Consider the following 24,735-nt stretch of genomic DNA (forward strand, 5'->3'; position numbering starts at 1 on the left):
ATGGTACTAGTCCTCAAATCACATGAAAAAGAAACCTCACAGCAGCCCCAGTCTATTGATGTGAGGAAGCTGGTTGTTGTCATAAATCACTTGAAGCTGAAGCGGTGGCGTTGAAATGTCTCTAGGACTAGGGACTGAATACTTTTTTTCTTTCCCCTGCCCACAAGTATTATTATGATTCTCCCTTTCTGAGTGATAACAACTAGTCTATAAACACTGTTGCATTAAGGTAGGAACACTTTACGTGGTTCAGCCACGATCCCTTCTTATTCCTCCTTTTAAAGCGAGGCTAGGGACTTTTCAGGGGCTTTGAACTATTCTAAACAAATGTAAGGAAAAAGAAAAGCATTCCCTTCTGGTGGAATCGATTGCAGACGCTCCTTGGACCAGATGTGAGTGAGATCCTATGGGTCCGCCGTCCGCCCCCCATTCCACAGCCCCCCCTTTATTCCCAGAGGCAAATTTCACGGAGCTCAACGGGGCTTCCTATTTCAGCATCATTTAAATAAACTTGGCACACACACACTGGAGAACGGGCAAGAAAGAAGCGTGCTTCTAAGGATGCCGAGTCAGGGAGACCAGGGGCGGGACACACGTCTTGGCTAGTTGCAAGTGGACATTTGTAGCCATCTGCCCGAGCGCAAGAGCGCCGCTTTCCCTTTAAGGCGGGCCTCTCCGCCCCGCTGGCCCCTCCCTCTGCGCCGAGTCCCGCCTCCCAGAGCATGACACGCCGATCCGATGGCGAAGCCCCTTTTTAATTGAGGCTGTCAGGCTGAGCCCGCGATGGAGCGAGCGGGGCGACGCGGCGCTTCTAGCAGCAGCAGCAGCAGCAGCAGCGCCTTAAACCGAACCAAGTGAAAGCAGCCTTTCCCGGGGAGGAGGAGGAGCAGCAGCCCCGAGAGCCTGGCCGGCGCCTTCCTCGCCTCCACCATCCCAGAAGCACGAGCAGAGCCAGGCTCTTCTCCCCCGCTCCCTCCCGCCTTCTGCTCCTGCAAGTGGAAGGAAACGTCTCTCTGCTGTGGGCGAGGAAATCGAGGGGAACGCGGACGCCGATCCGCTTGGAGCGCTTGGATCTCCAAAGCAGCGCGGGCTCCTTGGCCGGATCTCTCTCTCTTTCTCTCTCCCTTTAAAACAACGATCCTATTTTTTTGAACTAACTCTTTTGCTTCTTCGGTGATTTGGACAGTAGGCTGCAGAGGGCATTCCTCTCTCCCCCCCCCCCCCGCGCCGCGCCAGTGATTTGTTTTCCACGCGCGGCCGCTCTCCTCCTCCGCTCCCCCCCCCCGCGATTTTGCCCTCCCCCACCCCTCCCCCCTCCCTTGCGATCCTCATGAAAAATCACATCTGGGGCAGCACCCCGCGGGCTCCCATGGCTGCGGCGATGCCGTGGAAGAGCGCGGAGTGGCTGCAGGAGGAGCTGGAGTCGAGCGGGGGCAGTTCGCTGCTGCTGCTCGACTGCCGCCCGCACGAGCTCTTCGAGTCGTCGCACATCGAGACCGCCATCAACCTGGCCATCCCGAGCCTGATGCTCCGGCGCCTCAAGAAGGGCAACCTGCCCATCCGCTCCATCATCCCCAACAACGAGGACAAGGAGCGCTTCGCCAAGCGCTGCAAGGCGGACACCGTCCTGCTCTACGACGAGGCCACGGCCGAGTGGCAGCAGGACAGCGGCGCCCCCAGCTCCGTCCTCGGGCTCCTGCTGCAGAAGCTGCGCGACGACGGCTGCAAGGCGTTCTACCTGAAAGGTACCGGGGGCGCGGGACTGTGGACGGGGCTGGCAGGGAGACGGGCAGGGGTCGGATCGATTTGAGCAGCGTGGGGAAGCTCCCCACCCGGATAGCTCTGGTCTGCTAGCTAGCAGCACCCCCCCCCCCATCGGAGCGACCGGCGTGGTTCCCGCCTAACAGCAATCCCACCCCCCGCCCCTAATCTCTCACCACCATACAGACTGGATCCGGATCCGGATCGCAGCTTTTCCCCTCTTCCGTAGTTCCTGAGGATTCGCCTCCCGTTGTAGTGTGTTTTGGGAATGCCGCCCTTAAGAAATCAGGGATAATAATGGAAGGAAACTTCGGGTCTGTTGTTGCACTTTTCCCACTCTTTAAAGGCGATTATAGCTTTCTCGTTTTGGCGAAGGATTGTGCTCCTGCTCTTTCGCCTTTCAAAATGGTCTCATGTGCGGGCAGATATTGGCCGCTGAACCCTTGGATTCCCCTTCTTGTTGCACCTCTTCCCGCCGGCCGGCCGGCCGGCCGGCCGCCCTTCCTCCCTCCCCGCGCGGTACAAATCTCTCGCGTGGGAGACACTATTCCCTCCCATCTCCCTTGTTCCAGCGACGGAAGGTCTTATTCCTGCCCGATTCTTCCATATCTATGAATGGGGCAGAAAGGGTCTATTCACCGAGTGAATCCTCCATGCCTCTTCATTCTGAAATCCGGTTTGTGAGCATCTGTTTTGGAATAGTCCCTCCTCCCTCTTCCTGACCACCATCCCTAGTTTTCCCACCTTGTCCACCCACCTGGTGTGGATCTATGATCTTCCCTCCTTAGTTGCCCTTTAGGAGATCTCCTCTATACAGACGGAGAAAATTAAATAAAGGTCTAACTTCTCACACAGTGGCAACAATCTCCCCTAAAAGACTTCTTTCACAACATGCGGTTATTTGAGGCCAGTAACCACAACTGTGGGAAGGGTGGGTGTATTGATCATATGCAGTTCTCCATCTCTTTTTGCACCCCCCTCCCCAAGTTTGATCTTGTGCATTGAGACTAGATCCAGGTGCTTTAGCAGTGCTTCCTGGTGTGTGTGTTTCTGGTGAAGGGTTGACTGATTGGATGTGCTTGCCTTTGGGCAATGGGTTGAATTAAATTACCTCTCTGGTGCCATTCTGTGCCATGCTTCTGTTATGCCTCTCAATCTCTGAATGAAGTGCATTTTGAATTGAGATATTAGTTCACTATAAAGTCTCCATTCAGATCTCCTAAAACAACCCCCCCCCCCCAAAAAAGAGGGGCATTGCGAAGCAGTCGAAACAGTCATTCTGAGTGAGCCTGCCAGGATGAAGATAATAACTTTGCTTCCCCCAAAACACACACACACCACAACACTGCTGTGGTCACTGGGCGGCAGGATTGAGGCAGGAACAGTAGGCAACACCAAATCAATATTGTCACTTGCAACAAGGCGGATGGATAGACTGGTAGATTGATTACGGGATTTCTGATGGTAGGAGGGCAGTATATGTGAGGTGCAGAGGAAGGAGGATGAAACTGTTATTGGGGATTCTGGGTCCTCTTCTTTCAGGGCTCTTTTTAGTAGCTGAACTCATGCTGCCATGTTAACTTCTTCAGCTTCTCTTGAGGACAGAAATGCACTGGTGCTTCCCATTCCTTTCTCAAGATCCTAAATAGTTCTCATGAGGGTTCCGCGTTATTTAAACTGAATTCTGTACTCCTGGCATCTCCCTCCTTTCTTAACTCCCCCCTAGTTCCTTTAAACTCCCATGCAATGGAGAAAAGGAGGAGTTAAGCTGCTGCTGCTTTCCCTTCGCTTCGCTTTTTTTCTGGGGCCTCAGTGGGAAATGTTTCCAATTAAAATTCCAAAATGGCTTCTCCATATTGTCTTTCTCCTTGAGGAGGGAAAAAAAGGGAACCTTCTCTCTCTCCCTCTCTTCCCTTCATGAATGAATATGGCAGGGGATGTGTGTGCTGCTCAGTGACCTTGCCACAACTATGCCAAACCCCTGGAATTTCCAGGAGACACTTCGTAATGACACTGTTTATCAGATCCACGTAATGACTGCTAAATGCCTCCTTAATGTACACGAAGGAGCAAATTAAATTTCTTCTTGTCTAATTGCTCTGTCGGAAAGAGGCGCCAAAAGAGAAATGATTAGAAGGAATGGTTTTACTCCTGACCTTTACTTGCACATTCAATAGATCCTTGAGTTTACTTAAACAATATTGGAGCAAGTTGCTCAACTCGGTGACGGGTTGTTTTCTGAGCTCTCCAGTTGTGCTGCTGTTCCAAGTGATAAGCGGGCAGCGGCCAAACACTCTATAATTTTGAAAAAGGAAACTTCTGTTCCTGTCTCCTCCTCACCCTCACTGGCCCCAGCATATCTTAATACCTTCCGCACATGTTGAGCAATATCTTCGAGATTAGATCTTACAATGCCTTCTATTTGAACCGGCTCTCCTTAATGAAGTTTTCATTGCTTGGAAATTAACTTTTGTTTTCAAGCCGAGTTGCTGTGAGAGTTGTCACATGCACACCCACCCACCCAGCCCCGCCGCCCAACAGCGCCCCCTTTGCTTTTAGCCATTTACATGACAGGCAGTTAGTTATTCAACAGGTGAAGCTTTTCTTGTCACTGCATTTTCATGCTAGGAAGTGGCAGCTGCTGATTTTCTGCTCATCTTAAATGCGCAGGAGCCCTCTGGGGGAGGGGGTGGGAGAAGAAAAATGGCAGGCATCATTTCTATAATTTTATTAAATGTTAATATTGCCACCCACTTTTTTCTTTCTCAAGTCAAGCATGCATGGCATATGTTAAATATGTGCTTAGGATATTCTTCCTTAAGAAGCAGGTAGTCAGATACTAGTTTTTGTGGATTTAATTGCTTCAGACTATAGGTGAAGTGTTTTTTTCATGATTGAATGTCTCCCCTTAGCAAATAACAGCAGCAGCAACAACAGCAAAGCAGCAACAACCCTACATGTAGAAAGCTAAATGTCTGGGAGAAGGTTGAAGCTTACTCTTCTCCCTGATAGTCTAGTTTTCTGATGTGCAGGAATTGGTTTTTAAACTGGCGAACATTTCGTCATGTAATCCTCATTACATCTCGAAAGATTACACTGAGGCACAGATTTCTCACCTCAGAGCATTTTCCTGGCATGGCAAAACGAAAAGGTGGAGCCATACAGCACATTTCAGTAATACGAGTGCAACTGATGTGTGATCAAGTGAAAACTGCAGCAGTCACCTGAAATTTCCTGCTGTCTTGGCACTTCTGTTGAGGCTGCCAACTTTTTTCCTGAGCCCCTGCTCCTGTGCTTCAACAGCACCTTGGTCTGCAGGCGTTAGCAGTTCCTAAAACATCTCCATGCTATGAAAACTTTCACTGGCTGCTTCCCGGATATTAAATTGCTGTGTAAAGTCACACGTGAACAGGCTAGGATTGTGCTGTGGTGAGCTGGCAACTGTAATTACCACTGAAGAGGAGGGTGCGAAAACCGGGCACCTGCTAAGAAGTAAGTCCCATGAAACCCAATGGGACTTACTTCTGAGTAGGCATGTATAGGATGGCAGTGCCAGTGCTTTTTTGAGCCCTTGGTTGGAATTGTAGAGTTGGAAGGGACCCTGAGGATCATTTAGTCCAAACCCCTACAATGCAGGAATATGCAGCTGTCCCAAACGGATATCGAACCTGCAACCTTGACATTATCAGCACCACACTCTAACCAACTGAGCTATCCTTCCCCCTCGCACAGGATGCAATGCTAGGAGCCATTGCCTTTCCTCCCCACATGACTGTACACAGAGCAGCATGCTACCAATCTGGGCCTAATTCAGACCATACGCTTGAAGCAAAGAATTTAGGTAAATGGACTTTTCAGGGTGCGTTTAGCTAAGGAGGAAACAGATGGCTAAAATATGTGGCTTTTCCTGGTAATGAATAAGTATTCAGGTATTGGTAGCTTTAGGATGCAAGTGATATTAAAGTGTGCCTTCTCTTCGCCTCCGCAGGTGGATTCAACAAATTTCAGACAGAATACTCGGAGCATTGTGAAACCAATCTTGACACTTCATCTCCTACCAACTCTCCTCCTACATCTGTCCTTGGTCTCGGAGGCCTGAGGATCAGCTCCGATTGTTCGGATGGGGAATCGGACAGGGAGCCTAGCAGTGCCACGGAATCCGATGGGAGCCCGGTCCCAAACAACCAGCCGGCCTTTCCTGTCCAGATTCTTCCCTATTTGTACCTGGGTTGTGCCAAAGATTCCACCAACTTGGATGTCTTGGGCAAATACGGCATCAAGTACATCCTGAACGTTACTCCCAACCTCCCCAACATGTTTGAGCACGACGGAGAATTCAAGTACAAACAGATTCCCATCTCGGATCACTGGAGTCAGAATCTCTCCCAATTCTTTCCCGAGGCCATTGCTTTCATTGGTAGGTGTTGGACATCCTGTTCTCGGCGGACCAGCCCCTTTAGCAATCAGTAGTTTTCCATAACTAGTCCTGGGGGTTCAGTACCTGCTCACTGTTAGGTTCCATGCAATACATGTTACACCTCCTAATTTTGGTAGCTAGTGATTGTGCCAGTGTCAGATACTGATTTTCCCTACTTCAGACTTTACTTCAAAATCAAAAAGCTTTGCTTCAGTTGGCTGTGGTGGAACAGTTTTAAAGATGGCTTGTTTTTTTGTCTGGGGCTTCAGGGCTGTGCTTTAAATTATAATTTCCACCTTTGTGGGCATTATATTTGCCGCGAAACTAAGTTACATTGCAGAGATTTTAAATGTTGTTTAACAAACTACATGCTGGTGTTTTGAGGCTGAAATCTTGTAAACTCTTACCTGGGAGTTGGTTCCATTGAAGTCCCTGGGGATTCTGGCTAAGTAGACACATGTAGGGTTGCCCTGTAAATGGTCTATTTTTGTTTAAATGTTATGATACTATATGTCCCTGGTTTCCTATTCATGCTGTTTATGAGTAAATTTGAGGGTCCAATAACTTTGAAAACGGAATACCTTTTTGAAAGCTCCTTTGTGTTTTGGGAAGTAGATAAAGCAGGCATTTTTAAGCTTTAGACTTTGGGGAAAGACTTTTCACAAGGAAGTATCTGCTAAACATCTGTTGTGGAAGCCCCTGTGTGCTGCAAATGCTTACAGACATGTTCTGCAGTGCGTACACAGGGAGTATTGCCTATTGCCCCCCCCCATCACCATGTGCCACCTGAGAACCAGGATCCACTTACCCATTGGAGGCGAGCTGCGGCAATAGTCTCCTGGCAGCGTTGCCAAGCAGTGAGGGGGCAGTGAGGCTGTGGGTGGGTGGAACCTGAGCATCTGCAATCCCACCCCTGCCTCTCCCTTCTCAGTGAGCGACAGTGATTCTGCTGCTGGAAGCTGCTGCAGCAGCTCTGCCTCACCTGGCGAACCACTCCTTCTGACACCTTTCCCTAGAACAAAGATGGGGAATGGCTGGCCTCCCGGACACTGCTTGATTCCAGCTAGCATGGCTGGTGGTGGTTGGTAGTCCAAAACATCTGAAGGGCCAGAAACTCTCCATCCTTGCCTTGGAGGACACACACCACTTACCTGCTCCAGGAGATGGCAGGGGAAGATCAGTAGAACTGGGCAATCTGCCTTTCAGAGAAAGCTGCCTGCCATTCCTAGTCTTCACATCATTGTGAGCCCCAAAATTTAATGGGACACATTTAGAAAACCAATGAGAAAAAGAAAGCTGTTTTGCTCATGTTGTGCATGTTCCTTGATTCCTAAAGATAAAGCTAAACATGTGAACAAAGATGAAAGTTCTGTGTTAGAAACTCGTTCAAATTACCTCTGGCCCATCGTAAAATGCTGGGCATGCATGTGTAAAGTAGCTAGTCCCTGAACAGGGGTTTATGATTGCTATTTGGAGAGAAAATCCCTATGCTGATCATAACCCCAAAGGACCTAAAACATATTTTATTTAAAACTTTGGATCCTGCCTCTCAGCGTTTCTGCTTCCATGGCAGCTCATAGATGCTATGAGAATGGGCACATCTAAATAAATTAAGTTCAGCCAATTAATATGACAAGAATGAGCAAGATAAAAACACAGTCATTTAGGGAGTGCCTTCTCTGATATGAACATGACTGTTCACAAGTGTCATCTTCAGAAATCCTTCTTTAAATGCACTTGCCTTCTAAGGTGAGGCAGATGACAATTGGAAAAAGGGTCTTTTCAGTTGTGGCACCCTTCCTTTGTAGTATTCTCCCCAGGGAGAAAACTTTACTGTCTCTTCAGCACCAGAGAAATAACATTTTTATTGACATTTTTATTGGGGGTTTTTTTAATTCCCACATTGGTCTCAAGAAGTATGTAGGACATTATTGGCACTGCATTTTGAATTGTGCTTGGAAACACAGTGTCCAAATGGATCCTTTCTAGGATTGTTCTAGCTTTCCAGAATTGTTTTTGTGATGCAGGAATAGATATATGGCTGCCAGATAATGGCTCATATTTACCTAACAAAGTTGTGTGCCCTAAAGTTGAAAATATGACAGTCCAGGAGTTTGTTTCTGGCTAAGTCAGAATGCACACCCACTACTCAGAATACACCCACTGAAATCATTGAACTAAAGTTAGTCATGACTAAACCTGCTTGTCCACTGATTTCAGTAGGTGTACTGCAAACATGACTTAATTGGATACAAACCAGAGAGCTGTTTCGTTGAGATAGTGGACAAGTGCTGGTCTGCTTGACTGCACTGTAGGCTTGAAAGCCTCAGTGCTTCTAAAGTTGCTTGCTTCTGTTCTGTGTTCTCTAAACCAGTATACTCTGGGGAAAAGTACAAGCTTAGATGGTTTGTACTGCCCCAAAACCTCAATATGAAAAAGTCTATTTCTTCTATTGCTCTTATCAGTAGATCATTTTGCTTTTGCTTAAAGGCATGTGAGGGGAGCATGGTATTTAGACACCGGCTCAGTCAAAAAAACATCCCTTCTGTGAAAACCACACTCCGCTTTGGTTTTTATGACAGGAAATGCTTACCTCATTCATTCACTATAAGACTAAATAGAGGGGGAAAGAACCAGTGTTCAAATAGGACACCAGAAGACCTCTGGGAAATTTATTTTGCTTGAAAAGAGGCTGTGTTAGAGCAGTCCTTGTCACCTGGCACTGCTTCGTGACTTCTACAATAATGCGGGCTAAGAAGTCAAACTTGTTCATTCTTTATTTCCCTGCTATCATTGGCTATCTCATCTTTCCGTCTCTGGCTAAGGTAGTTAGGCTGTAAACTTTTCCGGGCTTAACAGCCAAGCCTTAACATGTACTTTTGAAGTAAGTCTCTTTGGCATCAGTGGAATGTAGTTCTGCATAAATGTGCTTTAGGGCTGTGTGGCCTTTGTTATGGGTCAACATGCATATTCACTGTGCAGTGGTGTGTGTGTGTAAGTCCTTCTGAGTTCAGCGGGGTTTAACCCCAGAGAAACAAACATAGGATTGCAGCCTCAAACTGACTGCTGTGGGAAGAGACACTGGCCTGTGTCAGTTAGGTGTAGGTATGTACCTTAAATACATGCTGCAGTCAGTCATCGATGGTATTTTTAGCTTGTGAAAGCTGTTTGTGTCTGCCACTAAACAGCATCTCACCTTCCTTTCCCTGCTGCCGTCTGCTTGAATATAATTATTAATCGATGATAACTTTGTGTGTGGAGCTCTGCTGCTATATTGCTTCCAAAAAAACCACCCCACAACTATTTAGCAAGCTTCAGTTTTTCAGCAGCATCTGAAGCTGATTCCGAAAATAAAAGGGACCTCAAAAAGTTAGCAGATTTGGCCTTAGTGGTTGTATTTTGACACATGTCAGTGCTGCCAAGTTTGACTAGTTGCAGCTGGGCACCTAGCTGTTGCTTAATACCAGAATTAAATTTGAAGCAAGAATGACCTGAACTATGTCTTAAGAAGAGTCAGGGAACTCCAGAGACAGAACTACAATTCTGTCTTCCTTCCTCAAGAGACTTGCTTCCTTATCTTCTCCGTTTTATGACACTTCCATGCTTACATCATCTTTATGTGCCAAGATTTAATGAGCTAATATTTGTAAACTGTTCTGACTACACAGTGCTGATTGCCACTGTTCACGCAACTAGTCATCATGTGAGACTTGAGGAAAGCATATAGTTGTGAGGAAATACAAAGAATTGTGGGTGAAAACTACCAGTTATCCAGCAATACATGGATATTGAAATCCATGTATTATGATGATGATGATGAATAATGAATCCGTTGCAATAATTGACCTAAGTTGTTTGATGCGGGCTTCCATCTCGCCCTGGTTTAAAGAGAGGCAGCTTCTTGTGGTCCAGCATATTCAACCTCTCCCTTTTTTGTCTCTTTCAGATGAGGCCCGTTCTAAGAAATGTGGCATTCTGGTTCACTGCCTAGCCGGCATCAGCAGGTCTGTAACGGTAACTGTTGCCTATTTAATGCAAAAGCTCAACTTGTCTCTCAATGATGCCTATGACTTTGTAAAAAGGAAAAAGTCCAACATTTCTCCAAACTTTAACTTCATGGGCCAGCTCCTGGACTTTGAAAGAACTTTGGGGCTCAACAGCCCATGTGACAACCGCTCCCCCACCGAACAGCTCTACTTCACCACTCCAACCAATCACAACTTGTTTCCACTGAACACTTTGGAGTCTACATGAAGTGGATTTTCTCTGGGGGACACCCCCCCAAAGCCTTGAATCGCTTCTCTTTGAGCATTTCAAATCCATTAAGCGGAAAGTCTTTCCAGCCAGCCTTGAAAGAACTGGTTTCTCCAAGCAGAGCTGTCTGAATCGCTGCTTTACTGAAAAGGCTTGTGCCATTTATTAGTATTCTGATGCTAAATCAAAATGGGTTCGGAGGAGTTACCTTATCAGAGTTACTTAATGTGGGGGATGGCCTGGCATTCTGAACACAGCTGTTACTGGCAATAGCTGCTTTCCTGGGTGTGTAGAGACTGACGTGATACACACTGCACACACATGCAAACACACACATACATGTATTACACACGCACACGTTAAGAACGACTTGTGTGTGTTTGCTCGGTGTGGAAAGCAAAGGAAACTCGTGCACTTGGCAACCTTTGATCAATAAGTGTTGGCCTGAGACTGTTGTTTTAAAACCCAGTTTACTTTTTTTTAAAAAGAAAAGAAAAGGAGGTAATCTTTACTCCTTCTTGGGTTCAAGCTCTTTTTAAATATGTATGTACCTGACAGTTTGTACAGACAAGGTTGCAAAACCAGTATTTTATTCTGTTCTTGTTCGAGTTCATGTTTTTAGATAAAAGACGAGGAGAAAAAAATCAAAATGTTTCTATTGACCAAATGCATTTTGCACACTTTGTAAAGCCTTGATATATTCTGGCATGTTACTGGGTACTTGGGAGCGAGCGAGAGAGAAAGTGAGTGAGTGAGAGAGAGAGGAGGACACCTGTTGCTGCTGCTTGTTAGCATCTGGTTGGCGTTTTCATGACTTGTGAGGGCCAGTTGGTGATAATACCACTCTCTGCCATGCCCACATTCACAATCTCTTCTGCACTGAATCAGCCAAGGTGACTAAGCGCCATTGTGCTTTCTTAGAAACACCACCTTTTGCCAAAAAAACAACTCGCCCCTACCCTACACCCGTTGCTCTCTGGCCCCAGTTTGATGCTACCTGAGTTTCCTCCATCTGAGCTGGTAGAGGCATGTTTCGAGGCTCTTAGCTGCTCTGTGCAGCCTATTATGACTGTTAACATCACCCAGCTGGCCTGAATTCATTCCAGTTTCTGAAGCAATGAAAATACTTTCAATGATGTTGGCATTTATCCAGCGCACTTAATTCTGTGTCTCTGTGTGTGTGAATTTGTGTGTGTGTGTGTAGGGAGGAGCGCAGCTGAGAGGTGTGAGAAGAATCAGCTGATTCTGCTATTTTAAAAGACTTGAGCAGAGCAGAGACATTTTGGTGCGTAACCAGTGGACAACTCTCATATGAACCACAGGAGGGCATGGAATTATGCTGTTTAGAAAAGGGGCATGGAAACGTGGATTTTTTCTTTAGCCCATTTGAGCTCTCTGGTGAACTTTTTTTCTGGGTAACTTCTTTGCTGTGCCTTCTACAACAAGAAGACTTGTTTATATTTCTCACTAATGTATTATACTGGAAGAGGGAGAAGTGGTGCTTATTTCCCCCACCCCCAGGAAGAGGGCATGACGGGCATGGGAAAACTTCATTGCCTGCAATGTAGCCCCTCCCTTCTTCTCATCTCCCTTTCCACTTTCACTCTCAAAGTAACTTTTTAAAAGCCACGGAGTCCCCCCCCCTCAAAATACTCAGTTTTTATACTCCCCCCCCAAAATAAATAAATCTCTATGTGGAAGAATGTTTTAATGCTGTTGCATCACAGAATTGGTATGTGTGCGTGTGTGCGTGTATTTTATTTTTTAAAGAAACATTACCAGAATATCGGAATGATTTTTGTCCTTTTTTTGTTGTTGGTGGTTTTGTTCGTTTTTGTTCCTTTTTTATGTTAGCAATGTTGGGGTTGCTGGGTCATCGGGGCAGGAAGTGTGGAGTGCTTAGTGTGTGGATGAGCAAGCAAATGCGGAATCTCCTAACTGAATCTTACCTCGAGGAATTTTTATTTTTTCAGGGATTTAGACAGTGCATCTGTATCTTGTTAAGCTGGTTTGTATAAAGGCTTCCTGTGCCAATGGAGGTCTTTTTTAAAAGAAAGAAAGAAAAAAGAAAGATGCATCCTCTTCGTATAAATGAGAATTTGTTAGCGAGGGACAGTTTTGCTTTCTGTGTTTATGAAGGAAAAATGTGTGACCCTATATATCCTGAACCCAATATTGGGACTTTGTTTATATTGCAAATAAATATTATTTTTTCTTTAAAACCATGTCTCTGTGTCACAAATGCCACTCTGGCTTTCTGCCTCTTTATTCCTTTTGCCTTTAATACATTGCTTCGACCGTGACCGGTGTTTGCTGGTTGGTGTTTGCATGGCATTTGGTTACACGCGCCGTTTATAATTTTGACAGTCTTGTGGTGAAAGTCTGGGGGAAAGGGGGCTGGATTAAACCAAAAAAAGCATAAAGAACCATTCTGAAAGACTTGACCTCATCTCACTGGCTGAGAACACACTGGTTGGCAGGAGTCGTGTGTTGCAGGTTTCTGTTTATTGGGATCCTGCCATCTACTTCAATGGCGGATATGGATGGCCTACATATGTAAATCAGCCAGAGCCTAGATTTTAAGATGTTTGACACCTAAAATTTACACATGAGTTAATAGGACCTTTTTGGGCAGCTGGCACCTTGGTTAATCCTGCTTTTCTGGTGCCTGATCCTTACAGACATGCTGAGTTCCTGACAGGAATCAGCTTTCTTGAAAGTAATGGTTGCTCTTGAACTATGACAGGGCCATGTCTCCCTTTGCTTCATGTAGCAGGGTGAGTTTTATTTTGAATGTCACCTGGGAATCGGACTGGGATGAAGGGCGGCTTAAGTCCTTGTCAAGGCTTTACCTGCCTGCCTTATGTGCTGATTCCTGTCAGAAACGCTGTGAACACCCTGTGGGTTCACCTTACACTGTAATTTAACTGTTGGATTTGACAAAATGACGGCCACTTTGCTCCCTACTTCGTTCCCTGCCGGTGCTGACTTTGGAGGGAAAAGGCGGCTATTTCCACTGCATTTTTAGGCTGGGAAAAGGTCTATGCCTGTTAATTTTTTCTGCTTTCTATCCCAGCTCCTGCCAATCTAGCAGTTCGAAAGCATGCCAGTGCAAGTAGACAAATAGGTCCCGCTGCGGCGGGAAGGTAAACGGCGTTTCCGTGTGCTCTGGCAATTGACACGGTCCTCCGTGCGCCAGTAGCGGTTTCATCATGCTGGCCATACCATACACCCATTAAGGGGCAGAGGCAGGCAAGGGGCATCTAACAAATTGAGGAAACAAAATAGTAAACAACAGACCAGTGCCTGGATGCAGTGGTGGGATGGATATGGGAAAACAAGATAGGCTTGAATCTTAGAAAGGTGAAGGCACTGTGGCTGAGAAATTGTTTGCACACTCTCTGAATGAGGACGTACACAATCTGCAGGTGCTTATGGATCCAGCTTTGGCTACACCTGCTATGACAGTTTCTGGACTGGGACAGCTTGATCACAGTAGCTGCTTGTAAACTTACAGCATCACACACATTCATTGAGGGAGCTAGTGTTTGGACAGGTGGTGAGAATTTTAACACACAAATGACAGCCTTTGTTTTATTTTTTTAAAAGGGAATCTAGATTTCAGTTTCTTCCAGAGGTGGTAAAAGTTCCCCCAGCATTTGTTCAGGCAGTCCAGATTTCTAGATTTCTGGCTTCCTGTTTGGCTAGTTGTATACAATAATAAGTTTACATGGTAAGCAAATGTGAAATGGTCATCTGTGTAGCCTCTGTAACATGGGAAGGGTAGCAGTCAGTCAACTTGAAGGTGGAAATAAGAATAAGTGGGTGCCCCTGGATATAGCTGCTCCAAACAAGCCTCACCAGCCAGCTAAAGACATGATTATTTCAAAAAAGATAGTGTAATTCTGTTTGTTCTAAGGCCCAGTCTGAAACTCAAGAATAGGATGTGGGGTTTTTTAGGGGAGAGCTGGAGTGTTGACCATTTCCCACATTGAGGATGCCTCCAGATTGCCACAATTTTGTGGGAGGGATTCAGTCACATACTGGAAATTAAGGTTTCCACAATTAAAGTGGATGAAAGCACTCAGGTGTAACAAATCCACGTAAAACACACCACCCATTAGGCTTGTTGCATTTACCACAGTGATGAGGAAATATACTAACAAGTGTGGGATACAAATAAATGGATGGGAAAATAGATAACCTTCCCACAAATAAATCAGGAGGATGAATGCTCATTTGCACATAACCCCCCCACACAAAAAAATGGATGCTCAATAAAGACCATATTTAATCTAAACCACATAAGCAAATCAGGATAAATGTTCGATAGGCAGGTGTTCTGGAGGAACCCAACATGTTATACAGCAGCACATGTGCCTTCTATCTTGAGGACATTGCAACAGTAGTTCCTAAAAAAATTCTTTGACTAGTTTGGAGGATGAATTTAGCATTCTGGATGAAGGATCTTTTAACGCTTACATCATTTTATATTAATGTTTGATCTCCAGGGATTATGATTCTAAAGTCGTATATAAAATAATTTAATTTCACACAAGTGTTAACACTGGTTCACTATCCTGCAGTGTGGCTGTGCTTAAAGCAAGGACTGGCGACTGTGTGCGTGCAAAACTGACTTCATCACAGGCAGCTTAGGGCACAGACGTATTTTGAAGGATGCAAACCAATGAGCAGAGGAGGGTAAACTACTTCCATGCCTTTCTTGCTATATTACAAAATACAGGGGTTTTGAGGATGCTTTCAAAAAGCACATATTAGTACAAACATATATTTCCAGCTGGTCTCACTGGCTGTAGTAAGATTGCTTTCTCTCCTCAATCAGGTATGCTTCCCTGGTTTTTGCTTGACATCCTTGGACAGGATTCAGGTTAATAATAGCATTTAGCATCAACTGTACGTAAGAGTGTTTCTTTCCCCCTCGCAGTAGCTTGTGTCTTTCTGGAACAGTACAGCAGCTATTTTTAGCTCTCTAACTGGAAGAAATAAGCATAAACTTAACATTCTGTGCGAGAGAGGCTGCATCGCTTCAGAATGGCTTGATCTGAAGAGGACCCTGCAATAACCACCATGTTACACGTTTGCTGTGCTTGTGACTCAAAGGAAAGGATTTTTGACGTGGCTAGGTCTCATTCAGGATCCCTACCTTTGGAGTTGAGTGGTATTGCCCTAGCGGTCACAGGAAAGAGTGTTTTGTGGCCCTGGTTTTTCTGGCCTACGGTAGCCAGCCAAGTTGTATGAATGGCTCACCTCTGTCTGAGTGTCTCTCACTGTGTAGGAATTGCTGGTACTGTGAATGTTTTGTGAATACGTGTTGCCATGTTTAGTGAGAAGGAAGCTTGCAGGATGCGGGGGGGGGGGGGAGAGAAACAGGCAATAAAGGCTGAAGCAGGAAAAGTGAGGGTTGGTAGCTGAGAGATGGGGAACAGAAAAATGGGTAAGAGAAGAGAGGGTGATGGAGCTGAGACCTTGGCGACCCTGGGACCTATTAATGGGTGGGGTATTTTCTGCAGGGTGGGTGAGTTTTCCTTATTGGGGTAAAATGAGGGTGAGCGAGGGCTGCTCAATTTACCCCTGAGAAGCGGAAGTGAAATTCTGCATGCTTAAGTCAATCCTGGGAAATATGACAAGGGCCTTGAAGGCTAAAAGAGGGTTTGCAGGATTTCTGGCTGCGGTACTTCAGTTTTCATTAAATCAGGACATTTCATGTGTTATTGATTATGTGTTGGAGGCCTTTTACTGTTTATGCTGCTATTGGCAGGCTGGGCCTGGGACACTTGTTGGATAGTCAGGTGGGTGGGTTAGAGATTTATTTATTTAAATTGTTAATATTGATCCTGATTTTGCATTTGATTCTGTTATTGCAGTACTGAATGTGACTTGTTGATGATGCCTTATTTGTTTTTATATTTTGGTAACGATTATTTTTAACTGTGTTCTGTTTTGATTTTTGTCTAACACGAGTCTCATTGGGCACGGCCTACCATCCAAAAGCGGCATATAAATTAAATTAAACTAAACTAATAAAAAACAGCCTAAACCTATAATGGTGCAGAGAGGAGGAAAGAGATTATATGGGGCGACTAGAGAAAAGGTGATGATGGGATGCAGAGAAGCTTATTTGTGAGGAAAGAAAAAAACGAAAGGGTGGCTGAGAAATGAGGGTAAGGAGAGACCAATGGGGCAGGAGAAAAGAGAAATGCAGTAAACATGCAATAGTATTTGTTGAGAAGCAGTCTGTCTCGGTAGCTGGCATGCTATAGCTTACTATTTGACATGGAAGTCGGCTTTTGGCAATATCTGACACCAATAGATGACGCAGCCTGACATGCAGTAGCATTCAGCATTGGAATTCTCTGAAAGCTGACATGGTGGCAGTCACTATTTGAGCGTTTCCAACATGCAGAAGCATCTAGCTATTTGACATGTAACACAGAAATGTTGATTGCCAAAACATGACTTTGAGCCTGCCTTCCACGTTGTAGCTGTAGCTGAGGGGAAACGAATACTGTATAGGAAGTATAATCTTAATATGAACACTACATTTCAATTCTTGGTTTTCTAAGGTAGCAGGCCTAGTTTCCTCCACCTCCCACACACACGCACACATTTGTAGCCTTGAAAACATGAGAGCATGTAAATAGTTCTGCTAATCAACACATTGTATTTATAGCAGACTGGCACATGCTTCTTGTGAAGTGCTGCACGTGAAGGTGCTGCATTGCAATCACAGGCTCTCTCGGTTACTTCGAGGCTTCTTCCCCCTTGCCCCCCCTCCCAGCTTTGCTTGGTAGACAGGGACATGGCTGAAAACACCATAAATAGACCCGTGTTGGGCTACTGTTGGAAGAGTGGTCATGCGGCAGTCTTAACTTATGCTATGTGCAAACCATACATTTACAGTACATGACTCCCCCCAAAGAACCTTGGGAGCTGTAGTTTGTTCAGGGTGTTTGAAATTCTAACTCTGTGAGGCACAAACTACAGTACCCATGATTCTTTGGGGGAAGCCGTGACTGTTAAAGTGCTGTAAATGTGCCTTAAATGTTTGGTATGTATGCAGCTATGCTTTTCAGATGTGATGCAAGCCCCAGGCGGAGGCTGACAGGATGTGGGATTGCAATTCCTGTTCCTCTGCAGTTCCCCTGAAATTGATCTTGCACATCTCTTTCCTGTGAAGTCCTCTGCTTGTCAGGTCCACTTCTCAGGACATATCTGCTCCTGATTTGACACTAGTTGGCAGCTGTTTTACCCACCCAGCTTCTGGCAACGTAGAACCATATGACAGGCAGAAATTCAATAGTTGAATCTTTGATCACATCATTGTCATCATCATCACCATCATCATCATCATCATTCTATTTGTATGCCACACAACAGTGAGTCTCTATGGTAGAAAAAAGCAGTGGCTGTTGAATTTCTGCCTCTCGTGGAGACATGTCTGAAAAATATGTGGCAAATTCTCTTTGTGCAGGAAAAAGTGCTTGAGAAAATGAGGTTTGCAAAGTGTGGGTTTTGAACACCTTCCTCTGAATAGACAGCACCATCATATATATATAACAGTATATAACAGTATATATATAACAGTAGTCAAATTTTGGAGTTGCTGTGTAGACATTTTGAAGATGGGGAAAATCAGCCTGAACTGCATGTGGGTGACATGCGCCTTGTATGAGGGGATCTGGTCTGCAGAATTAAGAAGTGGGCCCTGCTCTTAGGCAGACAGAGATGGCTGCCTCAGGTGGTTGATTTTAAATATGAAAGGGCAGGAAACTCTTAGGCTACATATGCATTTAAAGCACATGACTTTCCCCAGAGAATGATGGGGATTGTAGTTTGTTAAGGGTGCTGGGTATTATAGCTCCTTGAGAAGCAACTACAGTTTCTGGGATTCTTTGGGGTAAGTCATATGCTTTAAATGTATGGGGTATATGCAGACTGAGGTTTTTTTGGCAGTATTTGAGGTCCCATGGAATGGTGCACATGGGATTTTTGGTCTTAGCAATCCAGATAGTCTGGTCATCTTTGGGGTGCTTTTTTGGGGAGGGCACACCATTTGCTGTTCTGTCTCAGCCAGCCCTGATAGTATAAGGACTACCTAATTTCTCTCGTTTCCGGTTTTCCAGCTCTCCAGGAACCTGTATGTCTCACCTACAATAAGCATGGAAACAGACCTGGATAACAGCCAGTTCTTGTGTTTTTTAGTGATAGGGAATCAGAGTCATTCTTGCGCTTCTTGTTTTCTTCGGGGCAACCTGATACCTGCCTAGCACCCAGTAGCACTCAGCATGGTGGGGCAGCACCGTGGAGCTGGTCTCCCAACACCAGTGTCACTACCGCTTACCTGGCTGGTGCAGAGAGAGGGACAGGGCATCAGTGAAATTGGATCCATGTTTTAAACTGTGGCCAGATACAGACTTCATGGCTTCACTCTCAAGCAAAAAAACAAAAACAAAACCTCTCTCCCCCCACTCCTTCCCATTGCTCTGATGAAGAGTGCGGGAGAACTCTTAAAACCTGAGCACTATTTTGTGATATTTTAATTGGCTTAATAAATTGTATCCTCCCTAAAAGAGGGCACGTGTTGCAGTGAGACCTGGAGACTGACCTCCTGTGTTGTGGGTGGGTTGGATTGGTCAGCCACAACACCCGATTGGTAGGTCCCTTGATGTTGGCTTCAATCTGGCCAATGGGGCACAGTCTAAATGGATTGAGGGACCTATGCATTTGACCCAGAGCTTCCTCTTTTGGCTCATGCATTCGGAACAAGCTAACAGCGTGTCCTCTGTGCAGCCAAGAGACTTACCTTCAGTGGATCGTCTTGGTGATTTATTTCCATTATTCTTTCCCTTTTGTTAATCCTTTCGTTAATTTCCCCCTTTTCAGTTGTCTTCTTTCCCCCCCTTCTCCTTCTCTTTTCTAGTGGGGCTTTGCTCCACTGGGGCTCAGCCCCTGAGCGCTCCCGGTTGAGGAGCTTGCCGGCCCGCTCTTATAGCTGCTGGTGTCCCTGTAATTTGGCTGCGGTTGCAGCTTTGGAGTTTTTTCAGCTAACGTGACTTGGGCAATTTGCGTTTGTCGCTCTCTGGGTGCTTTCGTTCAGCGCTTTGACTAATTTTGCTGCATCGAGAGTTCCCTCCTCGTTGCAATATTGATTTCCGTGTGCCCTTTTGAGGAAAGGCTGGTTGGGTATTTGTTTGAGGGTGGGAAACCCCCTTCTTTTCATTCCGGCCTAGGTCCACGAAAGTTCAGAATCAAAAATCAGTGAGAGAGATGCCTGATATAGCCAGGAAAAAGATCAGGAAGGAACTAGTGTTGAGAAGGATGGCTGGACCATTTGAGTGCCCTCCTTACCCAGATTTACACCTTTCCCCATTGGGTGTGGTGCCCCTGGGGAATTTCATTTATTTCACAATTTATCTTACCCATGAATTGAATCAGAGTTTGTCCCCATTGCTTTCCATGCAATGGAGCAGAAGGAATCAAGGCGTCCGCACAGACTTCCGTGTCGGGGACAGTCTGGTTTGCAAGAAGCCCCTGTCATCTGCTGACGTATCTGTTCCAGTTCCTTTGCAAGTTCCTCCCCTGGGCTCAGCTTGCCATCCCTGCAGGGACCCCCACTGGCCAAGGATCCCTGGCACAGTCTCTGGATTGACCTGTGCACCACGCCAGGAAGCGGCTGGGAACCGTAGCACGTGTCATCCTTGCCTTTGCTCCTCTGAGGTTCCAGCGTGCTTTCGGATATCTGAACGTCATGGAACGGGATTTGGTCCCCAAAGAGACATTCCATCCACCCATCAGGCAAAGGGAACAAAAGGAAAAAGGACAGTGTTACTCTAGAGGAGGAACTCTCCTGGGCTGAGCTTCTCCAGAAAGAACTACTGGATGAAGATGATCCCAAGGACCTGACTTATGAGTCTACCATCTCTGAGACGGACAGCAAAGAATACAAATCTCAGAACGACACCGATGTTAATTTGGAGGTGGAGAAGAAAGATGGATTCTTGATGCTGAAGGAAGACGCAGCTCAGCAGGAGGATCCAAGGAAGGAAAATGGTGCAGGGGAGGAGGCCCTGGACCCCCACTGCTCCAGGGACGGGAGTGAGCAGCCAGGCAAGGAGGTGCCTGACAGTGGCGGGTACAACCCGGGCGTGAATCCCACCAGCCCTGCTCCGGAGAGCATAATGCTCCTGCCATCTTGCGACCCCAGTGCTGAGATGACCTCCAGTGACAACCCCCAGGACCAATGGGTGAATGTGAGCAGCCAATAACGGCAACTGTCTCCTTTCCTGGCTGAGATTGGCACTGCAACATAGCAAGGTGACCATTTCCGACTGTCTGCCCCCTTCCAGCAACCGGATGCCCTCTTTTTGATCTCTCTTTTTTGAATTTGCAGTAAAGCCTTAATTTTTCACAAAAAAAATAAAATTATCTTACCCACAGGGTACATCAGTAAATGATGCTATCCCTCCTGAGTTGTGTTCTGTCAGGTATGCCACCTTCAACCAAGCGGTCAAGCTGATCAGGAGCTTTGGGAAGGGTGCACTTTGGCAAAGTGTGATGTGGAATCTGCGTTCCGCTTACTTCCTGTCCATCCACTTGATTTTAAGTTGCTTGGCTTCCAACTGGATGGAGCGTATTATGTGGATAAGGCCATGCCAATGGGCTGCTCTATACCTCCGTGTCAGCAGGGTTAAGGGATTGGTTACAGGTGTGAGTGGTTGGTGGCGAGCGCAGTGCTCGTGTGGCGGATAGGCATTGGTTCAGGTGATAGGGATGGGAGAGAGGTCTCGCCATCCCTATGTGAAGGGTATTCCGTTAAGGAATCCAGGGACTCAACTGGTTTGGTCAACCCCCAAGAGGGGGTTGTGCCCATGCCTGAGTCCAGGGCGGCAACTGGGTGGTGAACATAGTCTGTTCCCAGCTTTTCGCCTACCCAAGTGTTCACCCTTGGCTGACCTACGCTGGTGCCCTGGGTCAGTGCTGCCTGCAAGGGTGCAGGGAGCCAGTCGAACCAGAGCCTATGCAACCACTCACCTTCTGTAATCAATAAAGTTATGGCCTAAATTCTGCCAAAAACCAAAACTAAACTTTGAGTCAAGTGTGAATTTACTTAGGGGGGAGGTCTCTGGGTCTGAACCTGCAAATGTATTCCACTAAGAATTTTTTTTTCATTTGTACAACCAGCATGGCATTCTTTCTATCTGAGAGTAATTTGCTGGCCTCCTTACCTGGCCTGGCCTGACCCTGCCTAGCCTATAAGAGATAATAGGATAACAGCCCAAGGTGTTTTGACTGCAAAGCAATTCCCTGGTCCTGGAAAGGAGCCACAGAGAACACAATCTAAAGTGAAAAACCATTCTAGCCAGTGACACTTATTTTCTTTCCCACAAGGCTTCCTCCTCTAATCCCAGTATAATTAGTCCCTGTGGCATCCAATGGGGCAAATGTAACTTCTCCTTCAGAAATCCCCATTTCTTTTATCCAGAGAACCCACCCCTCGCTTTCCCTGGGGTTATTATGGGGCTCCCTACCCACCTTACCAACTTGTTCCCTGTGCCCTTCACCTCTTGCCTGCCTGCCTGCCACGGATGTTTTGAAAAGGTTTGTCTCCTTCCTTCCTCGACGTTATTCTCACCGACTCCCTGGTACCTTTTAAGCTTACGATACGCTGCTTTGTTGTCTCCCCTCCTAGCGTCACTCTTTGATTTCGCAGCCCCAATATGACATCCTAATCTTAGCTCCCTTCAGGATGTTGGAGGAGATGATTGTCAAGATAGCTCCTGGCAGCGAGCAGATCGTGAGGAAGGCAGGCTGTGCTACGTGAGGGTGACGGGCAGCCCTTCATTCCTCCCCTTCAGATCTATCTCTTAATCTCTATTGCCGTAGCAAATGGGTAAGCAGACCATCCTGAAAAGCAGCGTGGCTTGCGGTGCCCATGTGGGAAACGTGCATGTCGCAGGAAGCCTTATCAGGCTGTGGCATTTACTCTTCCGCTCCGCTTCCTCCTGCTGTCTCTTGTTTGTTCTTTGTATTGTTGTTACTCGGATAATTATTCACTACATCCCCGAAGGGATGACATTTTGATGCAGATAACACTGCCTCTGCCGAGCAATATTGCACGTGCTGCTGCCGTTAGGCCGTAGCGAGGATTCCCGAGGGAGGGATCAGGACCTGCCGGTGGGCCGCACATCCCTTGGGTGGGTGGGTCGCCAGGATGTCTGCTGTGACCGCTGGGAACAATGCAGCCTAGGGAGTTCCCAGAGAAAGATACAGGCGTCATCAGGCCCATGCAGAGCGGTTGGGGCAGCCAGGTACACCTGCCCTGGGCCTTGGAGGCCTAAGCTGGCCGAGAGGTCCTGCCAGCTTATGTAACCAGACTGGCTGCTTTTTTGTTTGAGTTTATAACTTTATTCTTATGGGACTCCAGCCCTGGGCCTCAGGCAAGCTTTGCAAAGGCCTGGGCGTAATGATGAGTAACTTAGGCTCTAGTAAACTAGGTTATGTGGGAGAGATGTGGGAACTCTTATCAGCTTGAGGGCCATTTTGCCTTCCCTGTGACCTTCCGGGGCCACATGTCAGTGGTGGGTGAGGCAAATAAACACAGGTTTTGCCTTTGTACCGTTGGCTGTACATCCACACCTGCTCTCTGTCCTTCATCCAGGCAAGCGAGAAGCATTATCAGAGTTCAAGGACAGATGAAAACATTCAAGGAAGGTTCAAAGTAGAGCTGGTGAGGGGTGTAGTTCAGGAGGGTGTATGGATTTGGGAGAGTCCTGAGGACCAAATAGAGAAGGCTGGAGGGGCCATGAGGTGCCCCATCCCTGGATGAGATGTACGCATGGTCAAATGGGCCCGAGTGCAAGCAACACAACCAATTGCTAGGGCCGGTACAATGTTTTAGGGGTTACCGTTGAAACGGTGCATGCTTCGAGATGTGTGTCTCCCAGCCCCTCACTATTCTGGGATGTGCCTCTTGCCGCACATGCCGCCTCTGAGGGCAATAAAATGGCATGGGCCAACTCTGGTAGGAGTCGCATTCCTCTGCCAATTTCACAGCATGTCATTGTGATAACCGCTCTACGGGCACCAGTTCTTCTGCTGGAGAGTTGACAAGCAGCGGTGGTGGTGGGGAATAGTACACACAGTGAGTGTTGATAAATTGTTGAGATGTTCCAGTGCTACGGCAATGGCCTCATAATTTATGATAACTAGGGAAGAGGTACGAAGTGGAGCTGTTGTGTAGGATTCATGGAATGCCAAACATTTGATTGCTTTTCTACTTACGTTTTTTATATTAAAAATACAGTTTATCTGGGGCTGGCACCCTCTCTGTCAAGATCTTCAACTTGTGTATTTTAAGGCTTTTTGTAAACGCCCATGGGAACGTGGTCTCCATTCTGTGGCAACTTGTAACCACCAGGTGAAGGCACTGTATTTCCTCTGGTGTGGTAAGTTTGCTATTATATTCCTTTGCATTTGGGGGTTGTTATTTTGGATGTTGCAGTCTAATTTCTCTTGGTGCTATGAGATAATGTATTTCCATTGTATTCCTGTTTACTTCAGTTGACACGACAAATACTACATATAACTTATACCTCTCCTTTCCTCCATTGAGTGCAATATGGTCACTATTCCAAGGTGGTTTCATATCCAGGCACTGACTTAAGACTAGACCTGTTTATCTTCTGCAAGATTGCTGTATGCATGGGCAGAGCATGCAAACAAACAAATCTTCCCTCTCCTTTGCAGCATGGAACCAACAAGGGGGGGAACCAGAAAAATAAGCAGAGGAGTGTGTCCAGTGACAGCTCAGGCATAGATTCCTGCCTTCCTTCTTCACTCACCCTATGCATTTGGTTGTCACAGCTTTCACAGCCTGCTTCCTTTTCATGCTATAAACAAAATGTACAGAGGTTAACAGAATGCGGCATATTTGCTGCACATGCTTACTGCTCAGTGAAGCAGAATCATAGCCAGCCACAATACAGAACAATGCAATACACAAGTGGTATGACTTGAATGTTAGTACTCTGTTAAGATCAAAGCAGGAGAGACACACAAACATACACATTGCCTTAGAGGATTCTCTCCCAACCTGGAAGCAAACCCATCGTTTGATGGTAGCTAGGGGTTGGCTCTGGGTCTTAATAATTTCCTTTCAAAGAGCCAGGCAGAAGATTACATGACCTTGATGGAATAGCGGAAGAGACCAGGAACAGAAGGCAGAGAGGATGGCAGGGGGAGGGCCAGGCAAAAGACAGAATGTATTTGTCGTTCTCGTGTTT

General features: G+C 46.3%; 1 protein-coding gene and 1 long non-coding RNA gene across 2 annotated transcripts in view; both read left to right on the plus strand.

Moving 5' to 3' along the window:
* The first annotated feature begins 751 nt into the window (after positions 1 to 751).
* On the plus strand, positions 752 to 12,654 carry DUSP7 (dual specificity phosphatase 7). Its single transcript, XM_080995188.1, has 3 exons — positions 752 to 1,745; positions 5,750 to 6,178; positions 10,125 to 12,654. The coding sequence occupies exons 1-3, from the start codon at positions 1,331 to 1,333 to the stop codon at positions 10,430 to 10,432; spliced, it is 1,152 nt and encodes a 383-aa protein (XP_080851314.1). The 5' UTR covers positions 752 to 1,330; the 3' UTR covers positions 10,433 to 12,654.
* Positions 12,655 to 22,774: 10,120 nt separating this feature from the next.
* The window catches only part of LOC308471418, an 80,233-nt gene continuing 78,272 nt past the window's right edge, over positions 22,775 to 24,735 (plus strand). Inside the window, exon 1 of the long non-coding RNA XR_013982948.1 lies at positions 22,775 to 23,898. This is a non-coding gene — a long non-coding RNA (uncharacterized lncRNA). The remainder of the gene's footprint in view (positions 23,899 to 24,735) is intronic.

This window comes from Podarcis pityusensis, assembly GCF_964106645.2.
Source record: "Podarcis pityusensis genome assembly, chromosome: 2".
NCBI classification, from domain to species: domain Eukaryota; kingdom Metazoa; phylum Chordata; class Lepidosauria; order Squamata; family Lacertidae; genus Podarcis; species Podarcis pityusensis.